Source organism: Podarcis liolepis (genome assembly GCF_965112155.1).
Source record: "Podarcis liolepis genome assembly, chromosome: 16".
NCBI lineage: Eukaryota > Metazoa > Chordata > Lepidosauria > Squamata > Lacertidae > Podarcis > Podarcis liolepis.
The window spans coordinates 7,283,117-7,302,778 of NC_139567.1; the positions used below are offsets into that span (position 1 = coordinate 7,283,117).

Here is a 19,662-nt window from a genome sequence, read left to right on the forward strand (position 1 = left end):
AGCAGCCAGCTGTTCCAGGAAGCTACAAATGCTGTGATAGTTCAAAAGCTGAGAGCTCCTCCCAACATCCTTTTTATTCTGCATTGGTGATCATTTATGCTCATGATGGTACTGAGGTGGTCACATGCAACCCCAGTTTCAATACTCTTTGAGACTAGCAATAGAGGAGAAATTTGATTCAGTGTTCATATAAAGCTGAATCTTATCAAATTTGCACATTCCAAACAATATGTGAACTGAAACAAAGCTATCTTAAATTTGCAGTTCTGCAGATTTCACAATGCAGTTCTCCATCCAATCAAATAATGTTTGTGGAATTGCATATATTATAGGAAAGTGTGCAGTATAATGGACACATTAGTAAAAATCTACAGAAACTAATAGAAGGATGAGAATGTGATTAAAGAAGAAGTGGCAACATCAGGAAGCATTGGACATGTTTGTAACAGGAGCGGGAAACCTTATTATTATTATTGAAAAATTGTATTAAATTTAAATAATTTAGATCAATTTATTAAAATTCGGGAAACACACACACACACACACACACACACACACACACGAATGAAATATTGTAGTCCTGAGCCTTTTAAAGCTTTATAGGTCAAAACCAGCACTAGGCTCCAGAAACTACTGTATTTTTCATCTATAAGACGCCCCCATGTATAAGCCCCCCCCCCCCTATTTTGGGGAACTCAGTTTCAAGAAAATGAGAGGAGATGGCCCAAAGTTGTTGAGCTTCTCTCCCCACACAGCTGCAGGCAGGAAACACTCCCTAGATTTGGTGGGTGCTCGTGGCCCCTAGAGTTGGCGCCCCTGATCTTCATGTATTCTGTCAGAAGCTGGCCGGTTGCCGGCTTGAGAAAATGGCACACAAGAGGTAATTTACAGAAGATTTATTGCATACAAGCAATTAGCCTCTGACTGCTCTCTCCGAGTGTCCATATAGCATGATCAAGTTGAGTCTTCTGAAGAGTACTTCTGGCTCCTGCGGAATATCCTGAACTTATCCCCTTACATTTATTGGTTCTTCATCTGTCTTGGACCCTTTCCACTGGCCTAGTTCTAGGACTGACGGGTTCAACTACCTCCTGTTCCGGTGAGGAAATTCTCCCCCTCCCTTGTGCCATGAGAGGCTGAGATTCCTCAGAGAGCTAGTTCTCATCCAGCCCGCCTTCACTCTGTTGATAAGGCGCATTCCTGCCAGCTTCAGAGAGGGGAGGCATTCGCCCACTGTCTCTAGTTGTCTGAGAAATCTGCCAGTCTCTTTGTTCTCCTTCTGCCTGCCTGCTTTCTAGCTCAGACTGCCCTTCCCAGTTTTGGGCTGTTGTGTCCATGACATATACCTATTGAGGTTTCTTAAGCTTGTTCTGTTAGTGCTAAAGCTTTTGTACCTGTCCATATGCACCAAAGGTGGGTGGGACAGAAATAGGGCAAGTGGGGAAGGACAATGGAGCCACAGGTGCTTGAGTCAGACACAGATGAAAGCACTGCCGCCATATGCATTGAAATGTGTCCCAGAGCACACCAAGCCTGCGAGGTTATCGTGGGAAGCAGAGAGAGAGAGAGAGAAAGCAAGCAAGGGCAGAGTGAGCAACACTGAGTGACTGGAGATGAAAGACGAGTGACAGAACGTGGGAAACACAGTGCCTGTGGCAAGAATGGAGGAGGTATGGAGTGGGTGAGAAAGAAGAAGGAGAAAGAAGAAGGTCGTGTGTGCTGGGAATGTCAGAAGGAATGTGTTTGGGTGGGTGATGGAGAGACTGAAGCAACCTTGGCTGGAGAACAATTAAAAAGACAAACAGCAGCTGTAAGGGAACTGAGGTAAATTAATATCAATAACAATAACAATAACAATATTTTTATTATTTATACGCCATCCATCTGGTCGGGTTTCTCCAGCCACTCTAGGTGGCTTACAGCACATTAAAAAATGGCAAAACATTAGACATTAAAAAATTCCTGATACAGGGGTGCCTTCAGAAGTCCTCTAAAAGTCAGGTAGTTGTTTATTTCCTTGACATCTGATGGGAGGGTGTTTCACAGGGCAGGCACCACTACCGAGAAGGCCCTCTGCCTGGTTCTCTGTAACTTCACTTCTCATGGTGAAGGGCCCCGAACCTGGACCTCAGTGTCCAGGCTGAATGATGGGGTGGAGACGCTCCTTCAGGTATACTGGGCTGAGGCTGTTTAGGGCTTTAAAGTTCAGCACCAGCACTTTGAATTGTTCTTGGAAACATACCAGGAGCCATTGTAGGTCTTTCAGGACTGGTGTTATATGGTCTTGGCGGCCACTCCCAGTCACCAGTCTAGCTGCCGCATTCTGGATTAGTTGTAGCTTCCGGGTCACCTTCAAAGGTAGCCCCATGTAGAGTGTATTGCAGTAGTCTAAGCGGGAGATAACCAGAGCATGTACCACTCTGGCGAGACAGTCTGCAGGCAGGTAGGGTCTCAGCCTGCGTACCAGATAGAACTGGTAGACAGCTGCCCTGGACACAGAATTGACCTGCACCTCCATGGACAGCTGTGAGTCCAAAATGACTCCCAGACTGCACACCTGGTCCTTCAGGGGCACAGTTATGCCATTCAGGACCAGGGAGTCCTCCATACCTGCCTGACCCCTGTCTCCCCAAAAAAACAGTACTTCTGTCTTGTCAGGATTCAACCTCAATCTGTTAGCCACCATCCATCCTCCAACCGCCTCAAAGCACTCATAAAGGACCTTCACCGCCTTCACTGGTTCCAATTTAAAAGAGAGGTAGAGCTGAGTATCATCTGCATACTGATGAATACCCAGCCCAAACCCCCTGATGATCTCTCCCAGTGGCTTTTTAATGTTGAAAAGCATGGGGGAGAGGACGGAACCCCAAGGCACCCACACTCATCCCCTAACACCACTTTCTGAACACAGTCCAGGATAAAGGAGCGGAACCACTGTATGACAGTGCCCCCTGTTTCCAGCTCCTCTAGACCAGTGGTTCCCAACCTTTTATTGACCATGCCCCACCTAAGCATCTCTAAAATCCTGATGCTCCCCCCGTGACATATCATTCTTATTATTCAAAAAGTGAGCTCCTATTCATGTGGAGGAAGCCTAAAAGGCCATTAACGTGGTCTAAACAAGCTTCCAAAGAACATGACATCCATGAAAGAGAAAAATAAAAGAACGAAAGGACAGTTGAAGGACTGAGGAAGAAATCACTAAGAAGTTGTTACAAAAATAATAATAATATAAAGTGATATGAAAAAATAGCAAAGAATGTTTCAAAACATAATAGAGAACTGAGATGCATAAATATAAATTATTTTTAATGGAAGCTTTTCCTGTAATACTTTGATCATTTTAATTACTATACAATAAAATAAAGGTACCTAGCAAATTCAAAATACAATCTGAGCTCGTCTCAAGATAAGTAGACTAAAGTTAGTGAGATACTTGTGCTTCATGCCTGCTGCAGAGAGATTTTATATTAGGCACCAATTTAGTCAGCTTCAGTCTCAAGTCTCCTCATTTAGTGATATCCAATTGATTTCTTTTCTTCAATAGCAAATCATTTACAACTCTAAAGCCGCATTCAGCTAAATATGAAGATAGGAACGGTAACAACCGTTTTCTTGCAAAGTCGCTTGAATTTGGGTACAGTGGTACCTTGGGTTGCATACGCTTCAGGTTACATATGCTTCAGGTTACATACGCTTCAGGTTACAGACTCCGCTAACCCAGAAATAGTAGCTCAGGTTAAGAACTTTGCTTCAGGATGAGAACAGAAATCGCGCAGCGGCAGCGGGAGGCCCCATTAGCTAAAGTGGTGCTTCAGATTAAGAACAGTTTCAGGTTAAGAACAGACCTCCAGAACGAATTAAGTTCTTAACTCAAGGTACCACTGTGTTTAGTTGCTGTCTCATCACAAAGCCATGCCATCACTCCTTTTATATTGAACAAATGACGTCGACCGTAATGTCAGAAAACCCACAAGCTGAAGTTTTGGACCTAGCTTCACTGCCTATGTCTCTTTACGACAAAAGAATACCAAACGTGCCATTGAATTGCTAACAAAAAGCCCTGGAAACACAGTTTTTAGTGAAGTTAAATGGTAGCATTAACTATCATGGAATTGTGATCGAAGTTTATTTCATACTTACTATTTGTATTTAGAGTTCTATAGCAGTTATTATTATATTTGCCTCAGATATAAAGCATGGGACCCACAAGAAAGTGTCCTACTTTCCCTCATTGATAAATCGCGAATTTCCTGAGGTATCTGAATTCCCACCGATCACCAGTGCTCAGAGCAGGTAGAGGTCCAAAACACTGCTCCGAAAAATGGCGACCGCTCCAACTTAGCAGCTATGGAGTGGTCACATTCAGGGGGAAGTTCCACAACTGTTGACTGAGCGCTCTTGAAGCGCTACTTCCCCCTGAATGCACCCAGTGTTTTTTATGTTTAGATAACTGTATATGAAGCTTCTAGAACCATAAGAAATGCAAAAAGTCATTGTTAATAACTCATTCTCGAATTGCTCCCCTTAAAAATCAAATTCCCCCCTGTGGGGCCTGTGCCCCATGTTGGGAACCACGGTTCTAGACGGTTCAGAATGATGCCATGGTCGATGGTATCAAAGGCCACTGAGAGATCCAGCAGAACTAGGAAATAGCTTTCACCTTTGTCCCTAACCCACCGGAGATCATCAACCAGCAAGATCAAGGCACTTTCAGTCCATGATGAGGCCTGAACCCTGATTGGAAGGGATCCAAATGGTCTACATCCTCCAGGCGTGCCTGGAATTGTTCAGTAACCATCCGCTCAATCACTTTGCCCAAGAATGGAAGATTTGAGACAGGGGGGTTGTTGGCCATATTAGTCCAAAGATGGTTTTTTAAGAAGCAGTTTAATAACTGCCTCTTTCAGTGGGTCTGGGAAGGCTCCCACACAGAGGGAAGCATTCATCACCCCACGGAGCCCATCGCCCAGCCCTGACTGGCTCGCTTTTATGAGCCAGGATGGGCAAGAATCAAGGAGACAGATGGTTGGTTTCACTCATCCAAGCAGCCTGTCCACATCTTCAGAGGTGACAGATTGGAAGTGTTCCCATGCAACTTGACTAGGGAGGACACTAGGACTCTAGGTACAATTGCATGCAGAAATGTGAACGTTAATGAGAAATTGGCACCAGAATGCTGATGAATATTCCTGAGGACTCTTTTTAAAACAAAATGAATGAACTTTACCACGGTCACAGACCAGGATAAAAAAATAAACAAACAGATAAATAAAATAGCAGTTAGGATTTTTTAAACTGATAAATGTTGGAGCAGATAAGGACAAAGAAACAAGCATAGGATAAAACATCTGAATAAAATACAGGATTAAACACAAGTACTCTTTTTAAAACAAAATGCAAACTAATATGGAAATGAGGAGAACTGAACAAGACTGGAAAAACGAGAAACTGAGAGCAACCAAAATTGACCTATCCAGCCATCCCTACTCTTGATAGAGGCAATTTCCTTCTGTTTTTGTAGCTTGAGTGAATACTGGAAGTTCTGAACCTGTTAGAACTGAAAGGCATTTTGTTACTTGATTAGGATATACATACATTGGCATTAAAACCTCCCTCCTCTTTCAGAAGTTCTAATTTTTTACTTTATCAAAATAAAACTGAGTGATCTCAGCACCTCCTTGATGACTCAAACGAATCGGCTGGTTTGGCTCAGTCAACGTGCTTAGGAACCAACCGGGGAATGCTGCAGATTCAAAGCTGCCAGTCTCTGTGCTGCTGCCACTTTTACAAAAGAAAGTGAAGTTCTTGTGTTCCTTGCCATCGTTGTAGAGATCCATAATGGCTTTACCCTATTTTAGATAAAAAAGCATACAAAAGGTTTAGTAGAAAGAAAGCTTGTGCTACATAACAAATGAATGCCATCCGTTGCCTGGGAGAAAGTGAGACTTGGGGTTAAATCCCAATGATTGTAACCAAAGCATATACAAATTTAAGGTTTACTGGAAGCCCCAAGTTAAAATCTGGATTATGTCATGAATACACCATGAATTTTTAATCTCCTGTTGTAAGCTGCCCAGAGTAGCTGGGGAAGCCCAGCCAGATGGGAGGGGTATAAGTGATAAATTATTATTATTATTATTATTATTATTATTATTATTATTATTATTATTATTATTACACCAAGCATTCAGCCATGAGATAAGCCTTTCATTCAAAGTATGGGAGGACCTGTGGCCCTCTAGAGGTTGTTGGACTACAATTCCTATCATCTCTGACCTTTGGCTATCCTGGATGGGGCTGATGGGAGTTAAAGTCCAACAAGATCTGACCCACCACTGGTTCTTAAGCTTCAGTTCCTGTCTGCCTTTCATAAGTTTGAATCTTTGCTTATATACCAAAACAGGAATTGTTTCACTCCTGAATTTAAAAAACAAAACAGGAAATAGAAACAGAAGCTGGATAATTAAGGAGAAATTTATAACTAATGAAGAACCTAGTGCAGAACCTACAATCAGGAAATGCTTGCTTTCACTAAAAGGACAGAAGCAACCCGTAAAAACCTCAGTAGATCTTTGCCTCTCCCAGTAGACAGGCTAGGAAGACAAAGGAGAGGGAAGAAGCACAGAAGGATAACAGAGAGAAGAATGGAAGGCAGTGATTAAGGAAAAAAAGAATGAGCAAACAGCAGAGAATATCTAAAGTCTTTGTCATGGTGGATGCATCTAAACAAGCAGAAGAAATTTGAAACAATCGAATGTGGCTTTGAACCAGAAGTGAAACCCACCTCTAAGGTCAGCTGAGGTTGACCACCAGATTCACCACAGGAGAGGGTTTGTGCTCCATCTTGGGTGCCCAAAAAGATGGGGAATTTGTTTCCATCCATCTCTCTGTTGGGGGTCACAGCCAACAAGTAATCTGGAAGCAAAAAACAGGCAAAGATCAGTGTGATAAGAGTGGGGTGTGACCATGGAAAAGTTATGGAGCACCATTTCTGACCCTACTTGAAGACAGTGCTGCTGTATCAGACACTTTCTGACACCTGGTTACCCAGTCCCAGAATTTGCACAAGTGTTCAATCGGTAACAGTGTAGGTCGCAGCAGAGAGATGTCAAGGGATCATAACCATTGTTACCGGGTGAGTTGCCATCTTTGGGGGCTGCTACCAGCATGTTGTTCTTTAGGAACAGGAACTTCTGGTTAATATCCCAAATCATGTAGAGCCATGGCCTATCTAGGCTTATGGGTGGAAACTTGGAATGATCTGTGATAAAAAGAAGTAACAAAAATTTATCAATACAGAAGAAAAAATGGAATATTCTAAATAAGGAACAAACAACTTTTCAGACGTAACTTTTTTCTTCTGTGTTGGAGCTGCAATTCTTTTCTCCCCCTTTTGCATGAAGTGGTAATAGCCATGGTTGGCACAACACATTTTCCACGGTGACAACATTGTGGAGTTTCTGATGTGAGTCTAGGACTTCCTCTATCCTTAAGATATTGCGCATGCAAGTCATTAAATGTGTTCCTAGTGTATCTTTTTTCATCTGGTACTAAGAATACAGGTTTATATATTGCCAAAGAGACAGCCTAGTTGCAAGCACTATTGACTGGCTGTTTTCAGCTTTAATCCAATGGGATCCAACCTGGCTGAAACCCAAGGACACTGGTTTGACTGGTTTCTCCAGGTGAAATCCATCGACTCCCTCTACTGATGTGTGTATCAGTTTCCTTTTGACTAAAGACCCCTGCTTTTTAGAGGAGTTTTGATTCTGACCATGTTCTTGCCCTCCTGTACAATGGGAGAAAGGCATAAGCAAAATAACCTACAGCACAGAGCATGGATGTATGCACATACGAATGACTGAATCAGGTTAGCTAATGAAGCCGTATATCTATTTGGTTATCTGCAAGTATATTTGCACAAAATATCATCCATGAAATATGTACTTTAAAAAAACAGTCCTAATGGTTTTCCACTCCCATCCCACCCCCCAAAATTACCCAATAATTCAGGATAATACTTCATGCATCTGGTGAAATGGGCTGTAGTTCATGGAAGCTTATATTGTTAGGAAAATCGTCCAACAGGTACCACTCGTTCTTTGCTGAAACAGACTAACACGGCTAGATTTTTTGGGAACAAGTCCTCCTTGCTTTTATGTTAAACCACCAACATGGAAAGTATCCCCATGGGGAATGTCATTTCACTCAGCAGGTGTACATGCATATGGTGACGTAGCATGGTTTGCTGGCTTCCGGGGCAGGTGGGAGCCAGGTGGATGCACGCACACTAGGGCCTGGGATGCGGAAAATGAAGGGAGCCTGCGACAGAAAGCCAGCCCTCGCTGTTGATGCCGCACTGCAATGCCTGCCTGACCACGTTGGGTGGAAGCCAGGTAGCAAATTGTGGCCCTTGGCAGGTGAATCCCCCTGATGCCCTTGGAGAGGAGTGCCAGGCTGTGCTCGGGTTGCCCCTTGCCTGCCTCTCTCAATCCGTGCAACTTACCATACTGAGCAAGCAAGGGGGTGAGCACTGTGTTGGTTGGGCTGCCATTCAGAGAGAGGGTCTGGGATGTAGTGGCAATGCCAGGTCAGACTCTGGGGCCCAGACACCCCTGCAGCAGTCAGGGAAGGATGAGGAGCTGAGGGCAGGGCCCACCAGGACGTGCCTGGACAGGAATCCTCACAGAAGCCAGCATCTGCATAGGGGTGCTTGGTTTGCGCCCCCTCAAAATTGTGCCCCCAGGAGACACAGCCTCCATGCCCCCCCAGGATGTTATGCCTCTGTGAGTCTATATGGATAATGGAAATTCTAATTTAATTTAAGGCTCACAGCAGGTTTTCAGAGGTTCTCTTGGGCAGGAAATATAAAAGCAAAGCATTGATTTCACCTGGCTTAGGAAAGTGATGGAATAAATCTCTCATTTTCTGGTCCGCAGTCATCTTGTGGGGCTTCTCCCTTAAAGTCTCTGTGTCTACTTTCTCCATTGCTTCCCAAGGATTGGTTGAGATTCAGGCTACAAGCTCACTCTTCTGCAGTTGTAGCTACTAAAAGAAAGGGATGTAAAATGTTAGAGGAGAGGCTGCAAAAATCCAAAGTTCCATTGATTGCCCTTCTGCACAATATCCCCGGATCAACATAGATACATATATATATATAACTTTATTTGTAAGCCACCTTTACATAGTTCATACCATGCTCAAGGCGGCTAACAACATTGAAAAACTACATAATTACAACATAAACTGAACAAGTTCCACATAAATCATAATAAGATGTAAAATAAAATACCAGTATCAATCAAAAAATCAGTATCAAAAATAGCAACAACCCACTGCCTAAACAATACCCCAGGAAAAGGTCATTCAGCAGCTTCAGCTTTTGTAGTTGGAGTCCGTCCTGGCCCCACCCTCCTAGGCCAGGTGGAACAGGCTTGCAAGGCAGGAAGGAAGTCTTCCAGGACTCACAGCCAATACAAATTAGGCATGGTGAAGCAAGGCTAATTACGCAACCAATGTCCAGGAGTAAGAATACAGCAACAGACAATCAGACGATATGCCACTGGTATGAATTGATGCAGTATAGCAGATCACTAAATCAGATCTTCCACCTTTTTGAAATTTAAAACAGATACATAGGTTTCCAGTTTCTATCAGGATAGAGGCTCTGGAGGTGAATTTTTAATCCTTTCCCTTGTGCTCAATCAAGCTTAACCCTCCGTCTCCAAACATTTGTATTACCCTCTTTAAGGGGAGAAGGAATGAAGGGCATCAATTTGTTTTCCTTGCTACAGACCTGCTGGGCTGGGCTGGGCTGGGGAGGTGGTGTATTTCTTCCCGCACAAAAGAACTACAGATTACAAAAAATTCTCAAAATAGCTTACAATAAATTCATTTTAAAAAATAGCGATGCCATTTACAGCCAAAGTAAAACGAGAATAAAGTAAACAGCAGTCCAGAATGCTTAGAAAGGGGAAACAAAAAGTACACCTGAATTAGTATTGTTAATTACAATTAATTGACATTAAAATCAAGGAAATGTGTCTCCCTCAGCTTCACTGCCCACCAAATGATTATAATGATAGGTGGGGGAAATGGGTCTGAGGAAAGGCTAAACAGAGATTTCCTGCCTCTGAGATAATTTGGCATTTGAAGCAGACAATTTTGCATAGTCTTCCCTAATCTGAGGTCCTCCACATGTTGTGGACCACAGCTCCCATCAGTCTCAACCAGGATACCCAATGATCATGGATGATGGAAGCTGTAACACAACAATATCTGGAAGGAAACTAGTTGGGAAAGGCTATGATCTCAACTAGCTGCCTTCCAGATATTGCTGGATATCTGGATAGAAGGTTCAGAGAAATAATTGAGGAGATGCTACCTGTCCTGGTGTGAGGAAGTCCTGTGCCTTGCCACTAATTGTCTTCTCAGATTTACACAGCATCTTTTAGCTTAGTCAGACCAGTGGGTGTGGTTTATATGCTCGATGGCACCTTATATGGCACAAACACTAATCCAAGTCTTGCAGCTGCAGCCAGCTGTTCCGGGAAGCTACAAATGCTGTGATAGTTCAAAACTGAGGGCTGCTCCCAACATCCTTTTTATTCTGCATTGGTGATCATTTATGCTCATGATGGTACTGAGGTGGTCACATGCAACCCCAGTTTCAATACTCTTTGAGACTAGCGATAGAGGAGGAATTTGATTCAGTGCTCATATAAAGCTGAATCTTATCAAATTTGCACATTCCAAACAATATGTGAACTGAAACAAAGCTATCCTATGTTTGTGGTTCTCCAGATTTCGCAATGCAGTTCTCCATCCAATCAAATAATGTTTGTGGAATTGCATATAATATATTGGGGGAAATTGATCACAAACATGTGTATACTAGTCATAACTGCATAGAAAATGTGTTTAGTGGGATAAATTTGCAGTAAAATACTGGTGAATCTTCATGAAGATTTTTTTTAAAATGCAAAATGTAGAAAACTGAATTTCTGCCCACACTCCTCTTTTGCAGTTCCCTCCTTCCCTATGCAGTGTGGACCTTTGGCCAGTTGCTTGCTTGGGCTGTGTGTGTGAGAGAGAGAATGAATATTTGGAAGAGTCTCTCATTGGCCTTGGGGAGCCTTTTCCCATCCTGCTGAAGCAGGTGGATGCAACTATCTTTTAAGAATAGGGGTGGGGAACCTGTGGCCCTCTAGATGTTGAACACAACTCCCATCATCCTGGTGCAGGGACAGACCTTCAGAATTTAACCCTCTTCCAGCACAAAGCTGGGTAAGGGAGGCACCAGGCTTTGGGGAGGAGGCGTGAGACCTAGATCCATCCTACCTCCTTCCCAAAGTTGGGCAAGTTCAAATGAGGCTTTAGGATGAAGGTAGGAGGACAACAAAGGACGTGGGTGGCGCTGTGGCTTAAACCACAGAGCCTAGGACTTGCCGATCAGAAGGTTGCCGGTTTGAATCCCTGCGACGGGGTGAGCTCCCAGCTCCTGCCAACCTAGCAGTTTGAAAGCGCAAAGTGCAAGTAGATAAATAGGTACCGCTCCGTCAGGAAGGTAAACGGCGTTTCTGTGCACTGCTCTGGTTCGCTAGAAGTGGCTTAGTCATGCTGGCCACATGACCTAGAAGCTGTCTGCGAACAAACGCTGGCTCCCTTGGCGAGATGAGCGCCGCAACCCCAGAGTTGTCTGCAACTGGACTTAACTGTCAGGGGTCCCTATACCTAGGAGGACAATAGGATCCTGTCAAAGCCCTCATGCTTACTTCCAAAATCCCAGAACTTACTAGGCTTTGGGAAGGAGGAGGGGAGGCACCCCCTTGACCCCTGCACGCTGTGTGAGGGAACCTGTCACGCCGCATTAAATCTGACTGAAGCACTCGCCATACTGTCTGGGGCTGAGGGGAGTTAGAGCATTACAACTTCTGGAGTCCAGGCAGGGTAGTTTCCTAAGGCAGGAGGAATCAACTCCCTCCACTCTTGGGAATGTTTACAGGCTCATCCTGTGGCCAGCAAATGATTGGAAGGAGTTATTCCTTCTTGGGTAAGTGAATTTGACAAGTGCCGCATGGCACAGATGATTTGGTGTTCTGCCTGGTGTGTGTGCCAAGTCTAAGGGGCCCCCTAAGGGAGCCGCCAAACCTAAACTGGTGTTGGGTAACCTAAGGGTGCCCTAAACCCAATTGTGGCATTCATCTGTTTCGAGAAACAATGGAGTTTGTCTCTGGGGCTAAAGTCAGTGTTAGCAGCACAGAAGTGACCTCCCCAGGATGTGTATGGACGTCCTGGGCTGCCCAGATGACAAGACCCCTCTCTTGGCCTCACAGATGTGACCCAAAGGGAAACAGAGTAGTACATTTAGAACCAGCTTGGCTGCAGGAGTGGCCAGAAGGAGGCGTACAAGGCACCGTCAAACCTCCTTAGGCTTTTCCTCTCCCAAAAATAATTTGCAAGGGTGTGTACGTTTAGGATCAGTGTTTTCCTTCTCCTAGATGGGCTACCTTCCCAGACTGAGGAGTGCCAACTGCCCCTTATTTCTCTTACAGCACATGCAGCACATAGACCCACTATTGGTCTCATCTGCCAGAGTCTGTCTTCACATGCACTCACTGTGGGTTTGAGGTCTATCAGTTACCCTCACCTGGTTTAACTGGCTAGTCGAAACTGTTCCCCGCGTGTGGTTGCTGTTGCATGCTGACAGCTTCTAGGAGTTACAGGTGACAGCTGAATGGAGTGGGGACCAAAGGTGGACAAACTATCCCAAAAGGAGCACCATGGGTCTACCACCGCTGGTACTGCCCCTCCCCATAACACCCCATAAACCCCTTAACCCATTAATACCTCAGGTATGCATCCTTTTTCCTTACATGCTCAGTCTAAAAGCCAGTAAAACCAACCAAAAATGCCACTCCGACACAAAACTCCCAACAGTATGAAGTAGGTGAAAAAAGGCTCCCCAAGGCCATTTTACTAATGTGTCCATTATTCCGACACTTTCCTGTAATATATGCAATTTCATAAACATGGTTTGATTGGATGAAGAACTGCATTGCGAAATCTGGAGAAGCACAAACGTAGGATAGCTTTGTTTCAGTTCGCATATTGTTTGGAATGTGCAAATTTGATAAGATTCAGGTTTATATGAACACTGAATCAAATTCCTCCTCTATTGCTAGTCTCAAAGAGTATTGAAACTGGGGTTGCATGTGACCACCTCAGTACCATCATGAGCATAAATGATCACCAATGCAGAATAAAAAGGATGTTGGGAGGAGCTCTCAGCTTTTGAACTATCACAACATTTGTAGCTTCCCGGAACAGCTGGCTGCTGCTGCAAGACTTGGATATGTGTTTGTGCCATATAAGGTGCCATAGAGCATATAAACCACACCCACTGGTCTGACTAAGCTATAAGATGCTGTGTAAATCTGAGAAGACAATTCATAGCAAGGCACAGGACTTCCTCACACCAGGACAGGTAGCATCTCCTCAATTATTTCTCTGAACCTTCTATCCAGATATCCAGCAATATCTGGAAGGCAACTAGTTGAGATCATAGCCTTTCCCAGCTACTTGCCTTCCAGATATTGTTGTGTTACAGTTTCCATTATCCATGATCATTGGGTATCCTGGCTGAGACTGTGGGAGCTGTGGTCCACAACATGTGGAGGACCGCAGATTAGGGAAGACTATGCTAAAGTCTGCTTCAAATGCCAAATTATCCCAGAGGCAGGAAATCTCTGTTTTGCCTTTCCTCAGACCCATTTCCCCCACCTATCATTATAGTCTTTTGGTGGTTGGGGGCAGTGAAGCTGAGGGAGACACATTTCCTTGATTTTAATGTCAATTAATTGTAATTAACAATACTAATTCAGGTGTACTTTTTGTTTTTCCTTTCTAAGCATTCTGGACTGCTGTTTGCTTTATTCTCGTTTTACTTTGGTTGCAATTTTTAAAAATGAATTTATTGTAAGCTATTTTGAGGATTTCTTGTAATACAAAGGCAGAGACGTTTGTTTCTTTTGTAATGTTCTTTTGTGCAGGATATGTGTTTTTAAAGAAATATACCGCCTCCCTAGTCCAGGCCAGCCTAGCAGGTCTGTCCTTCATTCCTTCTCCCCTTAAAGAGGGTAATACAAATGTTTGGAGAATGTGGGTTAAGCTTGATTCAGCACAAGGGAAAGGATTAAAAATTCACCTCCAGAGCCTCTATCCCGATAGAAACTGGAAGCCTGTGTATCTGTTTTAAATTTCAAGAAGGTGGAAGATCTGATTTAGTGATCTGCTATATTGCATCAGTTCATACCAGTGGCATATCGTCTGAGTCTCTGTTGCTGTATTCTTATTCCTGGACATTGGTTGCGTAATCAGCCCCGCCTCACCCTGGCTAATTTATATTGGCTGTGAGTCCTGGAAGACTTGCTTCCTGCCTTGCAAGCCTGTTCCACCTGGCCTAGGAGGGTGGGGCCAGGACGGACTCCAACTACAAAAGCTGAGACTTGTCCTGGGGTATTGTTTAGGCAATGGGTTGTTGCTATTATTGACACTGAATTTTTGATTGATACTGATATTTTATTTTAGATCTTACTATGATTTATGTGGAACTTGTTCAGTTTGGTTGTTATTTTGTGATTATGTAGTTTTTAAATGTTGCTAGCCGCCTTGAGCATGCTTTGAACTATGTAAAGGTGGCTTATGAATAAAATTACCTATGTACATATGCATCTATGTTGATCCTGGGATATTGTGCAGAAGGGCAATCAACGGAACTTTGGATTTTTGCAGCCTCTCCTCTAACATTTTACATCCCTCTCTTTTAATAGCTACAACTGCAGAAGAGTGAGCTTGTAGCCTGAATCTCAACCAATCCTTGGGAAGCAATGGAGAAAGTAGACACAGAGACTTTAAGGGAGAAGCCCCACAAGATGACTGTGGACCAGAAAATGAGAGATTTATTCCATCACTTTCCTAAGCGAGGTGAAATCAATGCTTTGCTTTTATATTTCCTGCCCAAGAGAACCTCTGAAAACCTGCAGTGAGCCTTAAATTAAATTAGAATTTCCATTATCCATATATGCTCACAGGGGCATAACATCCTGGGGGGCAGGGAGGCCGTGACCCCTGGGGGGACAATTTTGAGGGGGCACAAACCAAGCACCCCTATGCAGATGCTGGCTTCTGTGAGGATTCCTGTCCAGGCACATCCTGTTGGGCCCTGCCCTCAGCTCCTCATCCTTCCCTGTCTGCTGCAGGGGTTTCTGGGCCCCAGAGTCTGACCTGGCATTGCCGCTACATTCCAGGCCCCTCCCTAAATGGCCAACCACCTCTCTGAATGGCCGCCCGACCAACGCCTAGTGCTCACTTACTCCTCGCTCAGTATGCTCTCCCAATGGTGAGTGGGCACGGATGGAGGGAAGCAGACAAGGGGCAACCCGAGCAAAGCCTGGCACTCCTCTACAAGGGCATCAGGGGAATTCACCTGCCAAGGGCCAAAATTTGCTAGCTGGCTTCCACCCTGCGTGGGCTGGCAGGCATTGCAGTGCAGCATCAACAGTGAAGGCTGGCCTTGTGTGGCAGGCTCCCTTCATCTTCTGCATCCTATCCCCGTGTGCACGTGCATCCACCTGGCTCCCACCTGCCCCGGAAACCAGCAAACCATGCTACGTCACCATATGCATGTACACCTGCTGAGTAAAATGACATTCCCCACGGGGATATTTTCCATGTTGGTGGTTTAACATAAAAGCAAGGAGGACTTGTTCCCCAAAATCTAGCCGTGTTAGTCTGTTTCAGCAAAGAACGAGCGGTACCTGTTGGACAATTTTCCTAACAATATAAGCTTTCATGAACTACAGCTCATTTTACCAGATGCATGAAGTATTATCCTGAATTATTGGGTTATACAATTGGGAGGTGGAGGAGGGTCGTAAACAATCAGGACTGTTTTTTTAAAGTACATATTTCATGGACGATATTGTGTGCAAATATACTTGCAGATAACCAAATAGATATCCTGCTTCATTAGCTAACCTCATTCATTCATTCATTCATTCATTCATACATGCATGCGTGCTCTGTGCCCTTGGTTATTCTGCTTATCTCTTTCTCCCATGGTTCAGGAGGGCAAGAACATGGTCAGAATCAAAACTCCTCTAAAAAGCAGGGGTCTTTAGTCAAAAGGAAACTGATACACACACCAGCAGGGGGAGTCGATGGATTTCACCTGGAGAAACCAGTCAAACTAGTGTCCTTGGGTTTTAGCCAGGTTGGATCCCATTGAATAAAAGCTGAAAACAGCCATTCAATAGTGCTTGCAACTAGGCTGTCCCTTTGGCAATATATAAACCTGTATTCTTAATACCAAATGAAAAAAGATACACTAGGAACACATTTAATGACTTGCATGCGCAATATCTTAAGGATAGAGGAAGTCCTAGACTCACATCAGAAACTCCACAATGTTGCCACCATGGAAAATGTGTTGTGCCAACCATGGCTATCACCACTTCACACAAAAGGGGGAGAAAAGAATTGCAGCTCCAACACAGAAGAAAAAAGTTATGTCTGAAAAGTTGTTTGTTCCTTATTTAGAATATTCCATTTTTTATTCTGTGTTGATAAATTTGTGTTACTTCTTTTCATCACAGATCATTTAAGGCCCATAGAAACGCCATGGCTCTTCAGGGTTTGGGATATCAACCAGAAGTTCCTGTTCCTGAAGAACAACATGCTGGTAGCAGCCCCCAAAGATGGCAACTCACCCGGTAACAATGGTTATGATCCCTTCACATCTCACAGCTGCGACCTACACTGTTACCGATTGAACACTTGTGCAAATTCTGGGTCTGGGTAACCAGGTTTCAGGAAGTGTCTGATACAGCAGCACTGTCTTCAAGTAGGGTCAGAAATGGTGCTCCTTAACTTTCCATGGTCACACCCCACTCTTATCACACTGATCTTTGCCTGTCTTTTGCTTCCAGATTACTTGTTGGCTGTGACTCCCAACAGAGAGATGGATAAAAACAAATTCCCCATCTTTTTGGGCACCCAAGATGGAGCACAAACCCTCTCCTGTGGTGAATCTGGTGGTCAACCTCAGCTGACCTTGGAGGTGGGTTTCACTTCTGGTTCAAAGCCACATTCGATTGTTTCAAATTTCTTCTGCTTGTTTAGATGCATCCACCATGACAAAGACTTTAGATATTCTCTGCTGTTTGCTCATTCTTTTTTTCTTAATCACTGTCTTCCATTCTTCTCTCTGCTATCCTTCTGTGCTTCTTCCCTCTCCTTTGTCTTCTTATCCTGTCTACTGGGGAGAGGCAAAGATCTACTGAGGTTTTTACGGGTTGCTTCTGTCCTTTTAGTGAAAGCAAACATTTCCTGATTGTAGGTTCTGCACTAGGTTCTTCATTAGTTATGAATTTCTCCTTAATTATCCAGCTTATGTTTCTATTTCTTGTTTTGTTTTTTAAATCCAGTAGTGAAACAACAAAAATTCAAACTTATGAAAGGCAGACAGGAATTGAAGCTGAAGAACCAGTGGTGGGTCAGAACTTGTTGGAAATTAACTCCCATCAGCCCCATCCAGGACAGCCAATGGTCAGATATGATAGGAATTGTAGTCCAACAACGTCTAGAGGGCCACAAGTCCTCCCATCCTTTGAATGAAAAGCTTATCTCATGGCTGAATGCTTGGTGTATTCATGATACAATCCCGATTTAAACTTGAGGCTTCCAGTAAACTTTGAATTTTTATATGCTTTGGTTACAATCATTGGGATTTAGCCCCAAGTCTCGCTTTCTACCAGGCAACGGATGGCATTCATTTGTGATGCAGCACAAGCTTTCTTTCTACTAAACCTTTTGTATGCTTTTTTATCTTAAATAGGGTAAAGCCATTATGGATCTCTACAACGATGGCAAGGAACACAAGAACTTCACTTTTTTTTCTAAAAGTGGCAGCAGCACAGAGACTGGCAGCTTTGAATCTGCAGCATTCCCGGGTTGGTTCCTAAGCACGTTGACTGAGCCAAATCAGCCTATTCGTTTGAGTCATCAAGGAGGTGCTGAGATCACTCAGTTTTATTTTGATAAAGTAAAAGGGGATTAGAACTTCTGAAAGAGGAGGAAGGTTTTAATGCCAATGTATGTATATCCTAAACAAGTAACAAAATGCCTTTCAGTTTTAACATGTTCAGAACTTCCAGTATTCACTCAAGCTACAAAAACACAAGGAAATTGCAGCTATCATTTTTACGGAAAGGTAAAAGTTTCACTCTGACCGCTGAACAGTCAGACTTGGCAAAGGAAGCAGACTTCTTTTGAAGCTAAAAGGTAAAGAACCCCTGACAGTTAAGTCCAGTTGTGAACGATTCTGGGGTTGTGGGGTCCCTCGCTTTACTGGCTGAGGGAGCCGATGTTTGTCTGCAGACAGTTTTTCTGCGTCATGTGGCCAGCATGACTAAGCCACTTCTGTCGAAACCAGAGCAGCGCACGGAAACGCTGTTTATCTTCCCACCGGAGCAGTACCTATTTATCTACTTGCACTTTTTTTGGTGTGCTTTCAAACTGCTAGGTTGGCAGGAGCTGGGACCGAGCAATGGGAGCTCACCTCTTCGCGGGGATTTGAACCGCCGACCTTCTGATCGGCACATTGCAGCTTTGTTTCCAGGAAAGGCAAGGAGTTAAACATGTCCAAGAGAGACCCCTAGTGACTAAAAAATGTACAGAGCTGCTTATTGTATACAATGGAATTTAAAGGTGCTTTATAGATAATGATTTTAAAGGCAATCAAAATCCATAAAAGACTGTCTGTCCTCAGATAGTACTATTTATGCGGGGGCCTGAAAAGGCACCCTAAAAGCTGAGTAGAGAGAGTTTGTCTGAACAGAAGACAGCTAAGAATTCTTAATACTGTGATAATAGGGAAACTCTGAAAACTGCTTTAGAAAGGACAAGACAACTGGATTTATGAACTTGAAGATATGAGACAGACAGTTACCTTGGGGACTGGTTACCCTGCACGTCTCAAAATAGCCCAGAGCAGAGACACTTTTGAGCAATAGAGAATAATGCTTTGAAAAATGTAAGTTTGTAAGATTGCTCTTAAGGGACCAAAGACAGAATATACCTCAAAAGCTAAAACTAGGGTATGCTAATAGGGACACCCCAACACTGAAAGTAACACCAGAAAGTAAGTCTCCCAGGCTAAATACTTGTAAAGAGTGAACTGTGAGTGAACTAAGCCAACCTGACCTGACCTGACCAGCTGAACTGCTGTAGGAAGCTAGGAAGCTGGGAAGCTGGCTAACTCAAGGGAAGCACCCTTATCTAAGGGGCATGCTTTGAGGATCAAGGTCTCCGGTATTGTACGATTGCCATCAGACAGGTTCCTTGACTCGCTGCAAATCCTATGCTATAAATTATGCCAGAATCTTAGCTTGAAAATGTTCCTATGTCATATACAGCTTGTCTTTGACCAATTGGGGTTTTCTACATCTTCTCTGTGAGGGAGCAGAGAGAGAGAGTGACTACAGACTGTAAAAACCCGTGTATAATTCTCGATCAGTGTGTTGCTGGTTGGCATCCCATGCTACAGCATGCACCCATCTGCGCAAATGAACTAATAAAGCCTTCTTAATTTACCAATAT

General features: G+C 43.8%; 2 protein-coding genes across 11 annotated transcripts in view; one reads left to right on the forward strand and one right to left on the reverse strand.

Moving 5' to 3' along the window:
- Window positions 1–5,202: 5,202 nt before the first annotated feature.
- LOC310695809 (interleukin-36 receptor antagonist protein-like) overlaps window positions 5,203–19,662 on the reverse strand; it is a 40,345-nt gene continuing 25,885 nt past the window's right edge. Inside the window, exons 1-6 of one of the 9 annotated variants that reach the window (XM_083480781.1) lie at window positions 10,388–10,435; window positions 9,924–9,966; window positions 8,895–9,051; window positions 7,136–7,264; window positions 6,788–6,918; window positions 5,203–5,852 (exon numbers count right to left, since the gene is read on the reverse strand). In XM_083480781.1, the coding sequence (XP_083336907.1) occupies window positions 5,634–5,852; window positions 6,788–6,918; window positions 7,136–7,264; window positions 8,895–8,991 (576 nt within the window). In that variant the 5' untranslated portion in view covers window positions 8,992–9,051; window positions 9,924–9,966; window positions 10,388–10,435 and the 3' untranslated portion in view covers window positions 5,203–5,633. Of the gene's footprint in view, window positions 5,853–6,787; window positions 6,919–7,135; window positions 7,265–8,894; window positions 9,052–9,339; window positions 9,586–9,799; window positions 9,840–9,923; window positions 9,967–10,386; window positions 10,473–19,662 lie in introns of those variants that run through there. The other 8 variants (XM_083480782.1, XM_083480783.1, XM_083480787.1 and 5 more) reach the window with 8 other exon arrangements.
- LOC310695811 (interleukin-36 receptor antagonist protein-like) overlaps window positions 13,446–19,662 on the forward strand; it is a 92,995-nt gene continuing 86,778 nt past the window's right edge. The window contains exons 1-5 of one of the 2 annotated variants that reach the window (XR_014520236.1): window positions 13,446–13,489; window positions 14,835–14,988; window positions 16,659–16,775; window positions 16,992–17,122; window positions 17,900–19,235. Coding sequence is in view for 1 of the 2 variants with exons in the window: in XM_083480790.1 (XP_083336916.1) it covers window positions 14,892–14,988; window positions 16,659–16,775; window positions 16,992–17,122; window positions 17,900–18,121 (567 nt within the window). In the remaining variant the exon portion in view is untranslated. Of the gene's footprint in view, window positions 13,490–14,834; window positions 14,989–16,658; window positions 16,776–16,991; window positions 17,123–17,899; window positions 19,656–19,662 lie in introns of those variants that run through there. The other variant, XM_083480790.1, reaches the window with a different exon arrangement.